The 20247-nt window shown below is 22.7% G+C and overlaps 2 protein-coding genes across 2 annotated transcripts; both read left to right on the top strand. All coding sequences in view use genetic code 6, as the record gives it.

The window, feature by feature from the left end:
• Nucleotides 1-3879: 3879 nt before the first annotated feature.
• TTHERM_000155259 (transmembrane protein, putative) lies at nt 3880-8928 on the top strand (the record flags this gene model as incomplete). The annotated part of the gene is made up of 1 exon (XM_012796062.1): nt 3880-8928. One exon carries the CDS (start codon nt 3880-3882, stop codon nt 8926-8928), a length of 5049 nt encoding a protein of 1682 aa, XP_012651516.1.
• Nucleotides 8929-9921: 993 nt separating this feature from the next.
• TTHERM_000155258 (transmembrane protein, putative) lies at nt 9922-20029 on the top strand (the record flags this gene model as incomplete). Its single annotated transcript, XM_012796061.1, has 7 exons — nt 9922-13039; nt 13106-13654; nt 14363-14495; nt 14915-17058; nt 17142-18830; nt 18891-19173; nt 19255-20029. 7 exons carry the CDS (start codon nt 9922-9924, stop codon nt 20027-20029), a joined length of 8691 nt encoding a protein of 2896 aa, XP_012651515.1.
• Nucleotides 20030-20247: the final 218 nt, after the last annotated feature.

Raw genomic sequence — 20247 nt, 5'->3', positions numbered from 1 at the left:
TCTAAGTAAAAAAGTATTTATAAACAATATTTCGATTTTAATTCGCTACTGTAACAAAATTAAGTAACAAATTATTAAAATTGTTTGTATTACTTAGAACTCTTAGTATTTATAAAATAATCAAGCTTGAAAACGCTAGACCAATAATAATGTAATGGTAAATAACTATTTTATGCTTATGTAATTAGTAAAAATTAGAAATTAATCATGTATTTATATTTAGATATATAAAAATAAGAAATTCATTTAAAACTACATGTATGTATGAGTTTTCATGTCTATTTTTTTTTTAAAAGGTACAGATTAATTTACATTCATAAGATAGAAAAATATAATTCATGTAGCTATTTGCGTCATTTATTTTTAATTAAAATCAATCTAATTTTCTTAATAGGTTAATATTCATGAGAAAAATATTACACATTAATTATATTTTATATTTCATCATAATTTACATATATCCCAATAAATTTTAAATTAAATGATAGTCATTGATTTTTTAATGTATTTTTTCTTCTCATATTTATCTTTACTATTTTTGATTCTATCATATATTTTCTTTATTCAAAATATCGTAAAAATTGCATGACTTTAAGTAATTCTTTGACATAAATAGATAGTCAAATACTAAAAATAAATTGCAACTAAGAAAAGCTTGCTTAATTTTATTTTTTTACCATTCATATAAATTATTATTTACTTTCTATTTACCATTTAATTTTTAAATATTTAGATCATTATATACTAAATTCTCGTATAATACCACTATCCCCACCTTAACCAATTTTAAGTTGAATTAGGTCTTAATTAAAATAAATTAAATAATCTTTGCTTCAAAAATATTTGTCCAAATAAATTTATTTTATGTTATATTTATTAGGATATTTAAAAAACATATTTATTTATTAATTCATTTAATATATTTTTAATCAATTTATTATCAAAATCTATTAATATACATAAAATGTTTGTTCAAAAATACTAATACTTAATATTACTAAAATAGTAAAATACTTGATATAACTTTAATTTTAAAGATTTATAAATTAGAAAATTTAAATTTACCTAATTTTATTACTTATAAATATGGAATTTCTTTTTTTGTAAATTAATTCAAGTTTATTTTTTTTGATGAATAATAAATAACCAAATTTAGATTTTAAAAAATTATTTCTAAAATATTTTTATAATTTATTAAGGTCAATAAAATTATAGATTTAAAAATATAATATCAGGAATTTTAATTTCACATTTAAAAATGGAAGCAAATTTAATTTGAAGAATTTTTAAAAATATTACAATCATACTAAATTAAAAAGTAGAAGTCCTAAAATTTTTAGTTTAAGCAATCAATAAGTATCCTATGTTAAGTATATAAAATATTTATTAATTATTAAGAATACAGGAATTAATCTTACATAAAAAACTAATTAATTTATTAGATTATTTGATTAGAAGATTTGGCTTATTTTGGTTAAAAAATAACATAATAAAGAAGTAATAGTTTTAGATAACATTTTTCATTAAAATGGTTATAATAAATACTATTTAAGTATAATAAATTTTGCATAATCAATCTTCTTTTTTAAATAAATAAGTTTTAAAAGTTATTTATTAACATATATTATTTCAATCAATATTTTTAATGAGTTTTACAATAATTAATAGAATCTGAAATGTCTGATGATTATGATAACTAATCAATAAAAAACCTCTCTGAAATGGGTTCTTCTATATTATTTCTTGATATTTTAAATAAGCGAAATTAGAAAAAAATAAGCAAAACCTTTACAAATATTTTTTTTGTCTTTAATATTTAAAAAGCTTTAAGATAAATAAATATTTGACTTTTTCTTTTACTTATTATTATTATTATTTCTACTTAAAAGATTGATCTTGATTAAAATATAAATATCTGTATTTAATATAAAACCAGCAAAAACAATTTCTTTATTCTAAAAAAATATATTTATCTAAATTCTAAATATCTTATCCATTTATTTAAATAATCTTTTTTATTTTAATTCATATCGTATAATATTTTAAATTATAAAAAAGAAAACTACTGAAACTACCTAAGATTATTAATCAATATTAAATAACATAGTATTTACTTTTACAACCTTAAATTTTTGAATTATAAAATTTTCTAACTAAAAATTATGGATCTAATAGAAATAAATTATTTTATTATCTATAAATAACAAGTATAAAAGAAAACGCAAGGTATATTAATTTAATGTTTATTATAAAATGTTATTTTTTAAACATTTAAAAAAAAAAAACTATTTAGCTTGAGAAATCATAACTTAATTTATTCAAGTATTTTAATAAAATTACAAATATGATACTTTAACAATATATTATATACACAACATCTATTATTCTGTGTATTTCAAAATTATAAGATTAGAATAGATGAAAAAAAAAGAGAATGTACATTCCTAGAAGTCAATTTTACAAAAATTATTGTATTCATTGGAAGTAGTGGCCAAAAAAATGTTGAAATAAGAGTTATTTTAAAATATTAAAATACACTAATAAGCTTATTTTATTGTTAAAATTACTTTATGTAAAAGTATTCAGAAATTATTAGATATAATTTTAATACATATTTTTAACCAGATAAATTAAATAGAAATAAGTAAGGAATATTAAAAAGCAGAGTAAATTAAATGAATTTTTATTTCAATTACTAATTTTGGGATAAAAAAATTAATTCATAATTCATTAACAATAAATGGTTATGATAAAAAGATTGCATACATAATTAAAAATAAATTTTAAAAGCTCTTGATAATAGGCAGCTAGATAATTTATCAAATTTAAATAAAAATTTCAATAGAATAATAGAATAGAAAAGTGAGATGTTTTTAAATTCTAAATTATTATCATTGAAATTGTGCTTTTTAAATAAAATGATATTTGAGAAATATATAAATTTTATTAAAATACATAGAAGGTTTTTCTTAAACAAGTTAAGATAATTATTTTTATCAAATAATTTGTATGTCTACTATTAAGTACTTATATATTAGTGTATATTTTGTTAACACTAATATTTTTCAAAAACATAACACAAATTCTGTTAAAATTTATTCATATTACATTCAAGTATGTTATTCTGCTTATTAAAAAAATTCATAAAACTTATAAATTATTCAATCATTAAATTTCAAATAAGTGGTTTTTACAAATGCTTTACTTTTATTATTAATTTATAATTCACCTGTTAAAAGCAAAAAAGTTTTAGTTACTTTACCAACTCTTTGACTCTATGACGTTATCAAACATAAACCAATATCATATCCTTCTTAAATTTAAAAGCAAATTCCATATATTTAATACTTTTTTACTGAGTTTCAGATTATTATTTAAATAATTTATCAATCAATTTTAAATATTTTAATAGAATTTTAATATGAAATTTTAAGCTTCAAAAATGAAATTAGATTCTGATAAAATATAAATCATTTAATAATTTAATATTACTTCATTTAAACGTCATGAATTTTATCTTTAAGTTATTTTGATATTAATTATATAATTAGCAACTTATGACTAGATTAATTTTACTTTATTTACTTTTTAATAATCAAATAGTTATTAAGTTTTTCTCAATACTCTTTTATTTTTGATTTTTAGTTATGATACTTTTTTTCACTCATTCAAAGTTGAGAATTTAATTATTTATACATGTAACTTTATAATAGAAGCTTTTTTTTTATTGAATAAATAATTTTTAACACAAAAATTTCATAATCTCAAGCAATTTATAGATTCTTAAAAAATACAAATAAAAAATAAAGCTAACAAAAAATACATAGCAAAAAAGAAAAATAATCTTAAAAAATACTTGTCATTAAAAGCTAGATTATCATGATTCAGAAGTCTTTTAAAACAGTACTGATTCTTGGATGCATCTTTTTTGTTTGGATAAAAGTTACGGCTTCGTTTGCTATTAAAGAAATTTATGTGCCAACGATATTTAAGAACTTCGAATCAACATCTAATTAACAATATTTTAAGTAGATTGCGGTTGCTAAAAAAGCAGGGTTAATTTATTTTAAGCAAGGCTTAAGTACTATTAACATTTATGATGAGAATGATAACTTTAATTAGCTGTGCACTTATTAACCTCAAGGCTAATTAAAAGACAGTTTCTTAGTATCTGATGATGGTAAATTCTTAATTGTTGTCCTTTAGAATTTCTTAAATATATTAGAATTTGATCATAAAACAAAAACCCTCTCTATTTTGTTTACAGATGTTTAATAATCTCAATTTAACATTCTATCTCTCAACTAGTAGCAAAATAAAATTTACTTAATTAGAGATTAAGTTAATTTTTAGATTATTTCGCTAGTAGACTTTAGCATAGCTAAAGGAACTCTTAATAACTAATGGTAAGTTTTGGATATGCATATTTCTAATGATGAGAAATGGCTGAGTGTAAGCGCTAATACATAAGGTCTATTTTTTTATTAGATTAATAAATCTGATAACTCTACAATTTAATTTACATAAGTTTCCTCAAATTCAAATGTCAATTTTTACCAGTTCATCCTATTCAAAAACGACAAATACATAATAGGCTTAGATTATTGGTAGGGAATAAGTATATTTGATCTAACAACTTTTGCTTAGGAGCTTAACTAGGGAAACACAAACATTTAGCTAAATACCCCAGTTATAAACTGGTGGATGGTATAGGGTGGGTTTCCTTATTCATCTACTATTGAAATTAACCAAGAATAGTCTTTGATATATGTAGGAGCGAGATCATCAGGCATATACGCTGTAGACATTACTAATATTTTAAATCCAGTAGTGTTCTAACTTATTTAGATTTAAGATGATATATTTTAGTTAATCCTATCCTACAACCTCTCTTACCTATACTTATCAACAAAAAAGAGTGTTTTAGTATATGAAAAAGATCAGGTTAATCTATAGATGAGTTATCCTAATTTGTATAATAAGCATTAATCCACTCTTTCTTCTATCTTAAATACTCCATATGGTTGGAGAAGTCTTTTACTAAAAGATGATATAACGCTAATAGTAACATGCTCTAACTATGGAGTTGTCATCGCATAATTCAACTAAACTAGTATATAATTACCATTATAGGTACTCAGTACAATTTCCTACCCTTTTTTAACATATACTGACAACATAATGCTATTTAGAAACGAAACATTCCTCTTAGTTCCTGTATAAGATCCTAGTGGATATATCATAGATGTCTATGATATTTCTAACAAAACTTCTCCAAAAGTTGTACAACGTATAGCTTCTTCAACATCTGCTTATATCTATTCTATGTCTAAAAAATAAGATGAAACACTTTTTGGCTGCCAAAACCTAAATTAATTGGTCTTTTATAATATCTCTGGTAACATCTCATTTAAATTGATCTCTTCATTTAGTATCCCATAAGCTCTTTCAACAGTTCAAACCAACGATATGGCTATTTTGAATGGTTTTCCATACGTTATTTTACTTTTTAGAGCATTAACAATAGCAGCTTTAGATATTTCAGATGTCTAAAAACCTTTTATTGCAAGTAATATTGATTCTCTCGGAGCTGAACAAGTAATTTAAGGTACATATTAAAGAAATTATTGTTTTGTTGCAGATGGTTTGTAAGGAATTTCTGTTATTGACTTAACCTAACTCCCTAAAATAGTAATAATTTCAAATGTTTAAATTAGTGGGTATACCAATTTTTTGAATCCTATTGTGAAAGAATAATTTATAATTACAAGCCAGCTAAGTGGAGGAGAATCATCCTTAGTAAGTATGAGCTCAATAAAATCTCCTCAATTTCTTAGTTAACTTTAATACAAAAGTGAATTTGCAGCTGCTTCATCCTTAACAAGCGACTTAAGTTACTTATTTGCTATAAATGCTGGTGGTGTTAGGATAATTCCAATAAAAGCTAATATCTTTATTCATTATGAGTTTTCATAGGTTGTTAAAGATAGTACAGGTGTTATAAATCTAATAAGATTAAAGCAAGTAGACTAAATTCTGTCTGTAGGGCAAACTATTTAGATCACTTTAAATCCACTATATCCTATATCTGGATCATAAATAACAAGTGCTTATTTTGTAAGAGATGGTATTTTATATGATTTACCTTCTTGGATGGTATTTGATATCTATTAAAGCACACTAACTTTGAGTATTACCAAGGATTCGCTTAATGTAATTAAAGCAAACAGCTTAAACAATAATGATATTACAAAGCAAACCGTTGTATTTGTAACTAAATTACCTCTTACCTAAAATTCATTTGCTTTTACAAATGAACTTACAGGGAATGTTACAATTAGCCAAAATATGAGTTAACAAATTTTTATTGCCTATAAGAATATGGGCACCATAAATCATTTGAACTAAGTTTCAGATTCATTTGCTGAAGATGAAACTTTTACTCCTCCTACGATTACTGGATTAAATTTAACTGATGATGCAATCTTGAAAATCAAAAAAGTGCTATAGATGAGCATAACATATTCTCCAGTTGATCTACTATTGCAAAAATCATTAATAATAGATTTCACATAAGATAATAATTATATTTAATCATATTCTCCATCTGTTAGTATTTTATTTACTATTAATTAAAAAGATGGTAAATTTGTTAATAGACTATATTCTAGTGTTGTAACTTCTTTAACAGAGAAGTAGGATTAAATCTAATTACAAGGAAATATTAAAAGCTTAAATTAACTCCTTTAGCAATAAATTTAAATATACCTCTATGATAAAAGCAGTAGAAATATTAACATTCAAATTTAAGTAAGCGATGGAATAAATAATGACTATATAGACACCTATACATTTGATTAACTATCTAAAATATTGTAAATAAAAAAAGATCTTTCTATTAGTCCAGAAAATAAATTATAAAACTAAATTAATAATTAATATCCAGGATCTCAAATTTAAATAGATAGTTAAGTTGATATAGAGTTTTCTTTGAATACATTTAACTACGCGAACTTTAATGAGTTACAATTTTAAGCCTTTTACTTTGATAATGATCAATACATACCTTTAACTAATTAGCAAAATGAAATTTAATTCACTCCTTAATAGTTTAAATTTTATATTAAAACATCAACTTCAGACTTTGGAAGAAAGTACTGCTTAGCTATCAATGCAACAGATTCTTATTCTTGGGCTATGGACTCATTTTGCGTAACAGCATCTGTCATTTCATTTCTTGTGTTTTTGAATATATTTGTATAAGTGCTTGGACCTTTATTGTTTTTCTTAGGTGTATTCAAGTATTGGAATTCGCTTTTTAATATGTTCTTTAACAAATAAAATTTGTTAGGAAAAAAGTAGATTGAAGAAAACAAATAATTTGTGCTAAAATTTATTGTAGTTAATGATTCTTATTTGATAGGTTAAAAACTTTTCAATGAATATGTAAAAAATATACCAGAAAAAACAATAGCTCAAAAATTAATTTAAAGGTGTTAATCACCCCACAATAGTTCGCTATTAAAGAGTGACATTCTAAAATTAACTTTAAAAAAAGATGAAATATTATAATAAAATTCAAGCGATGATAAACAAGAAATGTAAATTAATGATTTTGCATTTACAAAAGAATAAAATGATAAAGCTAGATAGGTTCTTCAAAAAACTACAAGAATTTTAAATAGTAAAAGTTTCATGAATAAAGAGATTAATTACTAGAAATTTTCTATCTACTTAACCAATAATTAAACTATTGATATAAAAACATTTATTACTGATTTATATACTTCAAACAAGCCAATTAATTATGAAGGAAAGGTTATTTATCCTAAGTAGCTATAAAATGAGCTTAATGATTCTGGAAGCGTTCTCTATAACTGCTTGTCTGGACTTCTTATTTAATAATTTTTAAAATTAAATAAACGCACATTTGTTGTTTATTAATTAATAAAATAAATCGCTTAATTATGCAATAAAAATTCATAAAAATAATGGACTGAATTTTTAACTGAGTCTTTTCCAATATTAAAGTAAAAGAAGTATAATGAAGAATAAATAATTCCTTATATATAAATAAAAGATGAAAATCTATTGAAAATATTTAACATTTTGCTGTTAAGTATGAAAAAGAATGTTCTATTAAATTCTTATGAACTAAATGCAGTAAATATAAAATAACTATTGGGAGTAGACTTAGGATTAATAATTGACAATATCATTACAGATGCTATTGGTATAGTTAAACCAACAAACAGTTCACTATATCCTAATAGTGGAGAGAGTATACACCTCTTAGAACACAAAATTAAAAAAGTGTAAGCATATATGAAATCTAAGAACTCTAAAACATTTTGTCTAAAGAAGTTTTTAAATATGGAGTATTAGCCTTTATTTTCTCACAAAAATTAATAATTACCTAGTTGGCTAAAAATTAAAATAGAAAAATAACTAATAACTCTTTATGGAATTGCTCCATAAAGCCAAAATTATAATAAGTTAAAGATTTGTATTTTCGACAATAATGAATGCATAGTTAGAGAAGTCATATTAGAAATACTAAGCAACAAAAATAATTAAAAATCTTAGCTTAACATATCAGATGATATTTCTATTCTTGAATCAGAATAAGCTTTGCCTCTTAATAAATATGGTTATAGTGAAGTAAGAGATAAATAATCACCAACAAAATTAAAACTACTTGAAAATATGTAAAGCGAAGGTAATTAGACTAAGCAAACAGAAAATTAACCAATTTTATCTAAAAATAACTTTAGAGTTATCTCATTTGAATAATATTGCTCAGAAAGCTAGTTTAGTGTTAAAGCCCAAAGCTCGCTATATAAAAGTAATGTTTTATAGCTAAATAGAACTATCACAAAATCAATAAATCCTTTGTTAATTAATAACAATGTTGATACTTTAGAATGAATATAAAAATTAATATTTCTTTGTATTTTTTTATTTTATGTCTCTATAAATAGTTAATTCTTATAAGCTAACAATTTGTTTATAAAATTTATTTCAAAAAAAATAGGAATAATATCTCTTAAACAATAGGAATATTCTTGTCTGATAATTTAAAAGACCTTCTTGCAAAAAGTTAATTAATTTTTTTATTTAAAATAAATCAAAATATCACTGGGTGATTTTATCATTTAAGTGCTTAATTTAATTAAAATGGGGCATTACACATTTAAATTGAAAGTATAATATTCATTTTTATTAGATCAAAGATTAATTAGTTTTTATTTAAAAAATTTTATAATTAAACCACAAGTAAATGATTTATTAATTTTACATTTTATTTCTAATTTTTTGAAGTGGTATTCAGAATTATAAAGATATAAAATTAATTATGTAATTTTGATAAGTAATTTTAAAGTATATTAAAAGTACATTGGTATTTTAATCAATCTTATTTAATTGTCAATTAGCGATTGAATTTATCATGTAGGAATGCTTAAATAATTTACACACATATACTAATAAATTCTTATTTAAAAAATGTAATTATCAATCTATTTTTCTAAAGAAACAAACTTCTTCTACTTACTTTAATAGAAAAAGTTAAGTTATTAAAAATTGAGAATTTATTTGATCAATTTGATTAATTTTTTTTTTTAGATTTTTTTTGAAGCAGTAAAAACTAATTATCAAGGCTCATAACATAAATTAAGAAAAAAACACCAATCAAAAATTTTCAAAATAATGAAAAATAAATTTTTTGGATTTTTGCTAAATATTGTGTAAATATAATTTTTTATTTCAGGTTGCTCATCTTATTAATTAACTGAAATTTATTCATCAAGCATTTACAAATAATTTTAGGCGGAATCTTCTTCTTTATACTTTGAAGATATTCAATTAGCCAAAGATGTAGGACTATTGATTGTAAGATAAGGAAATAGATAACTCTATATTATGGATGAAAATAATTAGCATCTTAATATTTTCACTTACAAATTTGATGAGGATGTACTGGGTTCAACCTTGGTTTCAAGAGATTCAAAATATTTTATTTTCAATGTCTCTAATAAATTAACCATTTTCACATTTGATATTCATCAAAAATAATTAGCCTAAATTTACTAGGATAACAGTTCTTAATAATAAATAAATGTAGTTACTTTAAATTAAAAATAAAGCAAAGTCTATGTTATAAAAGATTCAATTGATCTATATATTATTTCCCTTAAAGATTTTGCTATTTAAAAAGGTTAACTAGATTAACAATAAGTTGTTATTTCCTTTTTTGTTTCTTCTGATGACTCTTGGATTTGTTTAAGCTAAGATGCAGTCGGTATAATGTTTTACTAAATTATCTCTTTAGGCTAGAATTAAATTTTTTTGAGACTTGCTTGCACAAATACATTGATTAATTCATACAACTATTTGCTAATTAAAAATGATTCAATACTAATTACTATAGACTATTGGATTGGTATTTCAATTTTCGACATAACTGAATTAGCTAAATCAATTGATTCAGGATAAAGTAACATTCAAATGAAGGCTCTACTTTTAAATTGGTGGATTGATTCTACTTATGCTCCTTATTCTAATGCTCTTGAAATAAATTTAGAAGAAACATTCCTTTTTGTAGCTTTCAGATCAGTTGGATTTTATATATTTGACATATAAAATCCTTCATAGCCTTAGATAGTTTAGCTCATTTAGATATAAAAAGATATAATTTAAATTATACAATCTTATAAAAATCCCTATGTTTATATTTAAACTAAAAAAAGGATTCTAGTCTATAAAAAAGTAAAAGCTAATTTTCAAAACAACTACCCAAATTTGTTTAACAAACATGCATCTATTTTATCAACTTTGATTGACACATCTCAAACCAAACAAATAAAATTACTTCCAGATAATTCACATATGATAGTTTGTTGCTCAAGTAATGGTTTGAATATATTAAAGTTAAAGTTAAATTCTATACTTTAACCTTTAGAAATTGTAAGTTAGATTAATTATTCTAGTAAATTGGACAGTTTTTTGATATTTTCGAATGGTTAATTATTAATTTTATCTGTTCAAGATCCAAATAGTTTTTATTTTGATATCTACGATCTAGGTAATTTAATTTCTCCTCAAAGAGTGCAAAGAATTATTTTGGACTATAAGGACATAAATTCAATAACTTTAAGTAAAGATGAAACACTATTTGTATTTTAAAGTGGTAATAACTTAGTGTTCTATGAAGTATCTAGCATATAATTTAAATATCTGAATACATTCAATATTAATTCTTCTCCTATTGTACAATAGAGTTCAATTGTTATTTTGAATGAATTCCCTTACATTTTAGTTTTAATTTAAGAGTAGTCAATAACAGCCATACAAATTAGTAATTTGAATGAACCTTAAATTAGTAGTGTATAAGAGTCACTTGGCGCTGTCTATGGTATATAAGGAACATATTAAAGCCATTTCTGTTTTATAGCTGATGGTTAATAAGGTATTTCAATCATTGATCTTCGCGAATTACCAAATATTGTAATTATGACAAAGATATCTTTAAACGGATATTAGGTTAATTTAATCCTTTTATAAAATGATAACTATATTATTTCTAGCTAACAAAGTGGAGGTTAAATAGAATTGATTAATATATTTAATATAAATGAGCCTTATATTATGAGCTAAACTTAATTTGAAAATGAATCATCTGTAGCTACTGAAATCAGCTAAGATTTAAATTATTTATTTATATTGAGTTCCAAAGGAATTAGGATATTACCTATTAAAACTAGCTTTCTTATAAATTTTGAATTTTCTTTATTACAAGATACAAACTCTGGTTAATAATAATAAACAATGCAAGGTACGGAAAATCTTATCTTAGAAGTAGGCTAAAATTTAATAGTTACCTTAACTTCTATCTATCCTCAAAAAAATGCAGCAATTACAAACGCATATTTTGTCCAATAATATAAATTGCAAACTCTTCCTTCTTGGCTTTCTTTTGATAACCATTTAAATTAGCTACAGATAAATGTAACTAAAGAAAGTTTAACTGGGTTAATTCAAAATAATAATACAAATATATAGATAAACTTTAATAATGTTGTTTTTGTTACTAAAGTATAGCTTACAGAAACATCATTTATATATTAAGATAATAATACTGGCTCTTACATAATTACTGATGTATAAAGTAAATAAATTTTTTAGTATTTCAAAAATTACAACATACTAAATGGCTAAAATTAAATTTCAGATTAATTTTGCTAAAATGAATCATTTGATTTACCATCCCTCAGTAAGATGACCATTTCTAATGAAGGATATATTGTTATAAGAAATATTTTACAGAGTAGTGTTGTTTATTCCCCTCTAAAGTTATTGCTTTAGAATTCATTGATTGTAAACTTTAAAAATCCTTTTTAAATTATTAGTTCTGTATCAAAAATAGCAAGCATGTCAATTTAAATCGACAAAATAAGTGGAAAATTTGTTTTAAAAAATTATCCTGGAGTAATCACCTTATTTTCGAAAGATTAAGATATGCTACAATTAGAAGGTGAAATTATTTATTTAAATCAGATTCTAACTCAATAGATTTTGGTTTATTTTTATAGCAATACATACACTAAAAGCAATGTAGAAGTAATTTTAGATGATAAAATAAACTATTAATATGACTAATTTTTTTTGTATTAAGATATACAAAATATATTCTAGATAAAAAAAAACATTTAGATTTAAAGCACTTAATCTTTTTAAGCTTAAGTAAATAGAATTTTCTCTGATTCTATCATCTACATTGATACTTTAAATACAATCTAATTTTCTTTCAACACATATGAATATACAGATTTTAAAGACCTCACTTTTTAAGCCTTTGAAATTAAAGGAGGTAATTTAAAATCTCTAAGTGCTTAAATAGATGAAATAAGTTTCTTTCCTTAATAATTAATGTTTATAATTAAGCCTCAAATATCTGACTATAGTAGTTCATTTTGCTTTATTGTGAATGCTACAAATTCATACTCTTGGGTTCAAGATCAATTTTGTGTTAAAGCAAAAGGTATATCTATGATATTATTTTTAAACTGGATGTTTAAATATTTAGGATCTACTTTATTCTTTATAGGATTATTAAAATACTGGTATCTTCTTTTTAATTTAATATTTGCAAAGAAAAATAAGTACAAAGAAGTTTAGCTATCTTCAGGTTAAGAATTTACTTAAAAAATAATCTTAGTAAATGATAGTTATATAATTTGCAAAAAGCTTTTCAATAAATTCAAACAATAGCTTAAAACCTAAAAAAAATAGTAAGACTATATTTAAAATTCTTAAAAAGATAATATTTTATGTTAATCATAGCTAAATAGAGAAACAGATTATTCAAAAGATAAAGAATTTTTATCATTTTAAAATATTAACTCAAAAAAGTTATCAAATTTAATCATAAATGTAAATAAGAAGTTAGATAAATGTATAAAAAGCAAATACAAAGGAAGCTATGAAGAATTTGATTAGTATATTAATCATCAAAACTGTATTGATAAGTAAAAGTTTTTTGCTGATTTTGAGAAATCAAACTTACAAATATCCTACAACAAAAAAAAGTTATCTCCATAATAATTTAAAAAAGATTTAGAAGATGAAGATAGCATTATATATAATTGCATATATGGTATTCTTTTAAAAGAAATACTTAATAAGAATTAATTTTGTTAAATAATTTATCAATATATTAAAGAGTTTTGCAACATAATCTAAAAAACTAATACTTTTTAAATTTTTTTGGTTTTAACCAAGATCAAATTTAATATCTAGAAAAAATAGCATAAAAATTAAACAATAATTCCTGAAGTTCAAGTTAACCTTTAGTTATTAAATGCAATAATTCATAAGCTATTAAAAGATAATAAAAATAAAAGCTAACTTTAATTTTTATTAGATATAAATTTAATTACCTAAAACATTATTTCAGATACGATCGGCCTCTCAAATCCTCCATAGAGTAATCTCTTTCCAAATAATGGATAATCTATACATTTATTAGATTAGGATATAAAAAAAATTGAATTATTTGTAAAAAAAAAATATGTAAAAAATTAAATTTGCAAACAGTAATACGTGTCTTTACTTTCAAGAAAAAATTAAAACCTACCAATTTGGTTAAATATGAATATTAGCAGACAATTGATCACTTTAAATGGAAAAATCCCAAAATCAAATCATTATGAAGAAATAAAAATTTGCATTTTTAACAATAAAAATTGTATCGTAAGAGAGCATATAATATAGATAGAATAAAATAAAGAGTAAAATCATTTATAGTAGGAATGAAAATTTGAGGAAACTTAAATTTAAAATTAAATATAACTTAATCATAAAGGTGAGAGTCAATTATTAAAATAATCTAGTTTCAAAGAAAAGCAAACATCTAAAAATACATGGATTTAAATATAATAAAATAAAAATAGTTTAAAGAACTCTAATTTCCTAAACTAAAACAATTAAAACATAATGTAATCCCAAGAATAAATTACATAACTTACTGATTCAGATTAAATGACAGATAGATAATTAATTTAAATAAAGAGATTAATTTTAGTTAAATAAAATAAATTATAGGATTTGACTCAAAATAAATGATATATTATTTTGTCTTCTTCATTTATATTTACTATGTGGTTTTTGTTCGAATTCATAATAAAATTAAATAAATTTCTATTAAATTACATTTTCTTATCAACAAACAAGTTAAGAAAGAAAATAATAGAGATGAGCAGTTTTAGCCCAGTTAACATAAAATTCACTTTTATAATATTTTAAATTTCTTTGTTTTATATGTGAAATGGGTGCATCTGAAAAAAAAATTTGGGTGAGGTGTCTTCTTAAAGACTATTATAATGTTAAGGTTTAAAACTTAAAAAAAAAATTAAAGTCAAAAACTTTATAATTTAAAGCAAACAACAGATTAAAAAGCATTAAGAATAAAGGCAATAATAGATAATTAGCTAAAAGAAAAAAATTTAAAAAATAATTGTAATTAACATTAATAGTTATTAATTCTTATGGTTCAGAAATCTTTAAAAACAGTACTGATTCTTGCATTAGCCTTATTTGTGTTGATAAAAACAACAGTTTCATTGGCTATAAAAGAAATTTATGTGTCAACTATATTTAAGAATTTCGAATCAACATCTAATTAACAATATTTTAAGTAGATTGCGGTCGCTAAAAAAGCAGGGTTAATTTATTTTAAATAAGGCTAAAGTACGATTAACATTTATGATGAGAATAATAACTTTAATTAGCTGTGCTCTTATTAACCTCAAGGCTAATTAAAAGACAATTTCTTAGTATCTGATGATGGTAAATTCTTAATTGTTGTTCTTGAGAATTTCTTAAAAATATTAGAATTTAATCTTAAAACAAAAATCCTCTCAATTTTGTTTACAGATGTTTAATAATCTCAATTTAACATTCTATCTCTCAACTAGTAGCAAAATAAAATTTACTTAATTAGAGATTAAGTTAATTTTTAGATTATTTCGCTAGTAGACTTTAGCATAGCTAAAGGAATTCTTAATAACTAATGGTAAGTTTTGGATATGCATATTTCTAATGATGAGAAATGGCTGAGTGTAAGCGCTAATACATAAGGTCTATTTTTTTATTAGATTAATAAATCTGATAACTCTACAATTTAATTTTCATAAGTATCTTCAAATTCAAATGTCAACTTTTACCAGTTCATCCTATTCAAAAACGACAAATACATAATAGGTTTAGATTATTGGTAGGGAATAAGTATTTTCGATCTAACAACTTTTGCTTAGGAGCTTAACTAGGGAAACACAAACATTTAGCTAAATACCCCAGTTATAAACTGGTGGATGGTATAGGGTGGGTTTCCTTATTCATCTACTATTGAAATTAACCAAGAATAGTCTTTGATATATGTTGGAGCGAGATCATCAGGCATTTACGCTGTAGACATTACTAATATTTTAAATCCAGTAGTATTCTAACTTATTCAAATTTAAGAAGATATATTTTAATTAATCCTATCCTACAACCTCTCTTACCTATACTTATCAACAAAAAAGAGTGTTGTAGTATATTAAAAGGATCAAGTTAATCTTTAGATGAGTTATCCTAATTTGTATAATAAGCATTAATCCACTCTTTCTTCTATCTTAAATACTCCATATGGTTGGAGAAGTCTTTTGCTAAAAGATGAAAAAACGCTAATAGTAACATGCTCTAAATATGGAGTTGTCATTGCTTAATTCAACTAAACTAGTATATAAATACCATTATAGGTACTCAGTACCATTTCTTACCCTTTTTTAACATATTCTGACAACATTATGTTGTTCAGAGAAGAAACATTCCTCTTAGTTCCTGTATAAGATCCTAGTGGATACATCATAGATGTCTATGATATTTCTAACAAAACATCTCCAAAAGTTGTGCAACGTATACCTTCTTAGACATCTGCTTACATTTATTCGATGTCAAAAAAATAAGATGAAACACTTTTTGGTTGCCAAAACCTAAATTAATTGGCTTTTTATATTGTCTCTGGTAACATCTCATTTAACTTGATCTCTTCATTTAGTATTCCATAATCTCTTTCAACAGTTTAAACCAATGATATGGTTATTTTGAATGGCTTTCCATATGTAATTTTACTATTTAGAGCATTAACAATAGCAGCTTTAGATATTTCAGATGTCTAAAAACCTTTTATTGCAAGTAATATTGATTCTCTAGGAGCTGAACAAATAATTTAAGGTACATATTAAAGAAATTATTGTTTTATTGCAGATGGTTTGTAAGGGATTTCTGTTATTGACTTAACTTAACTTCCTAAAATAGTAATTATTTCAAATGTTTAAATTAGTGGGTATACCAATTTTTTGAATCTTATTGTGAAAGAATAATTTATAATTACAAGTCAGCTAAGTGGAGGAGAATTGTCGTTAGTAAGTATGAGCGCTATAAAATCTCCTCAATTTATTAGCTAACTTTAATACAAAAATGAATTTGCAGCTGCTTCATCCTTAACAAGCGATTCAAGTTATTTATTTACTATAAATGCTGGCGGTGTTAGGATAATTCCAATAAAAGCTAATATCTTTATCCATTACGAATTTTCATAGGTTGTTAAAGATAGCACAGGTATTTTAAATCTAATAAGATTAAAGCAAGTAGACTAAATTCTTTCAATCCACTATATCCCATATCTGGATCACAAATAACAAATGCTTATTTTGTCAGAGATGGTATTTTATATGATTTACCTTCTTGGATGGTATTTGATATCTATAAAAGCACACTGACTTTGAGTATTACCAAGGATTCGCTTAATGTAATTAAGGCAAATAACTTAGACAATAATGATATTACAAAGCAAACTGTTGTATTTGTAACTAAATTGCCTCTTACATAAAATTCGTTTGCTTTTACAAATGAACTTACAGGGAATGTAGCAATTAGCCAAAATATGAGTTAACAAATTTTTATTGCCTATAAGAATATGGGCATAATAAATCATTTGAACTAAGTTTCAGATTCATTTGCTGAAGATGAAACTTTTACTCCTCCAATGATTACTGGATTAAATCTAACAGATGATGCAATCTTGAAAATAAAAAAAGTATTATAGATGAGTTTAACATATTCTCCAGTTGATCTACTTTTGCAAAAATCATTAATAATCGATTTTATGTAAGACAATAATTATATTTAATCATGTTCTCCATCTGTGAGTATTTTATTTACTGTTAATTAAAAAGATGGTAAATTTGTTAATAGGCTATATTCTAGTGTGGTAACTTCATTAACTGAGAAGTAGGATTAACTTTAATTGTAAGGAAATATTAAAAGCTTAAATTAACTCCTTTAGTAATAAATTTAAATATACCTCTATGATAAAAACAGTACAAATGTTAACATTCAAATTTAAGTGAGCGATGGAATAAATAATGACTTTGTAGATACCTACACATTTGATTAACTCTCTAAAATATTATAAATAAAAAAAGATCTTTCTATTAGTCTAGAAAACAAATTATAAAACTAAATTAATAATTAATATCCTGGATCTCATATTTAAATAGGTAGCTAAGTTGATATAGAATTTTCTTTGAATACATTCAATGATGCGAATTTTAATGATCTGTAATTTTAAGCCTTTTAATTTTATAATGATCAATACATACCTTTGACTAATTAGCAAAATGAAATTTAATTCATTCCTTAATAGTTTAAATTTAATATTAAAACATCAATTTCAGACTTTGGAAGAAAATATTGCTTAGCTGTTAATGTAACAGATTCTTATTCTTGGGTTATAGACTCGTTTTGCGCAACAGCATCTGTCATTTCATTTATTGTGTTTTTGAATATATTTTTACAAGTATTCGGACCTTTATTGTTTTTCTTAGGTATCCTAAAGTATTGGAATTTACTTTTTAATATGTTCTTTAATAAAGAAAATTTATTCAAAAAGTAAATTGAAGAAAACAAATAATTTGTGCTAAAATTTATAATAGTTAACGATTCTTATTTGATAGGTTAAAAACTTTTCAATGAATATGTAAAAAATATACCATAAAGTAGAATATCTCAAAAATCAATTTAGGTATATTAATCTCCTCACAATAGCTCATTATTAAAGAATTACATTCTAAAATTAAATTTAAAAAATGATGAAATTTTATAAAAAAACTCAAATATTGATTAATAAGAATTGTAAATTAATGATTTTGAATTTACAAAGGAATAAAAGGATAAAGCTAAATAGATTCTTCGAAGAGCTACAAGAATTTTAAATAGCAAACGTTTCAGTAATAATGAGATAAATTATTAAAAATTTTCAACCTATATAACCAATAATTAAACAATAGACATAAAAACATTTATCACTGATTTATATAATTCAAATAAACCAATTAATTATGGAGGAAAGGTAATTTATCCTAGGTAACTATAAAATGAGCTTAATGACTCTGGAAGTGTTCTCTACAATTGTTTGTCTGGACTTCTTATTAAATCATTATTAAAATTAAATAAACGCACATTTGTTGTTTATTAACTAATAAAATAAATTGCTTAAATATGCTATCAAAAATCTTAAAAATAATGGACTGAATTCCTCACTGAGTCTTTTCCAATATTAATGTAGAAGAAGTATAATCAAGAATAAATAATTCCTTATATATAAATAAAAGATAAAATTTTATTGAAAATATTTAACATTATACTTTTAAGTATGAAAAAAAGTGCTCTATAAAACTCTAATGAACTAAATGCAGTAAATATAAAATAACTATTGGGAATAGACTTAGGATTAATAATTGACAACATCATTACAGATGCAATTGGTATAGTAAATCCAACAAACAGTTCACTATATCCTAATAGCGGAGAAAGTATACACCTCCTAGAACACAAAATTAAAAAAGTGTAAGCATTTATGAAATCTAAGAACTCTAAAACATTTTGTTTAAAGAAGTTATTAAATATGGAGTATTAGCCTTTATTTTCTCACAAAAATTAACAATTACCGAGCTGGCTAAAAATTAAAATAGAAAATTAACTAATTACTCTTTATGGAATTGTTCCTTAGATGCAAAACTATGGTAAATTAAAGATTTGTATTTTCGACTGCAATGAATGCATAATTAGAGAAGTCATATTAGAAATGAAAAACAATAATAGTAAATAAAAATCTTAGCTAAACATAACAAATGATATTTCTATTATTGAATCAGAATAAGCATCACCTCTTAATATATATGGTTATAGTGAAGTAAGAGATAAATTATCACACAAAAAGTTAAAACTATTTGAAACTATGTAATAACCAATTTTATAAAATAATAACATTAAAGTTTTTACATTTGAACAACTTTGCTCAGATAACTAATTAAATGTTAAAACCCAAAACAAGATATAAAAAAGTAATGTCTAATAGCTAAATAGAACTATCATAAAATCAATAAATCCGTTATTAATTGACAACAATGTTGGTATTTTAGAATGAATATTAAACATTTAATTTCTTTTTAATATTTGATTTATGTCTCTATATTTTTCACTACTTATAATTAAACAATTTATTTATAAAATTAATTTCAAAAATAATTGAAATAGTATCTTTTAAACATTAAGAATATTCTATTTTTGATAATTTAAAAGCTTTTTTTATTTAACATAAATCAAATTATTATTATGTGATTGTATCATTAAGTGATTAATTTA

This window comes from Tetrahymena thermophila (genome assembly GCF_000189635.1).
Source record: "Tetrahymena thermophila SB210 genomic scaffold scf_8254776, whole genome shotgun sequence".
Lineage (NCBI taxonomy): Eukaryota > Ciliophora > Oligohymenophorea > Hymenostomatida > Tetrahymenidae > Tetrahymena > Tetrahymena thermophila.
This window is presented reverse-complemented; position numbering and strand designations above follow the sequence as displayed.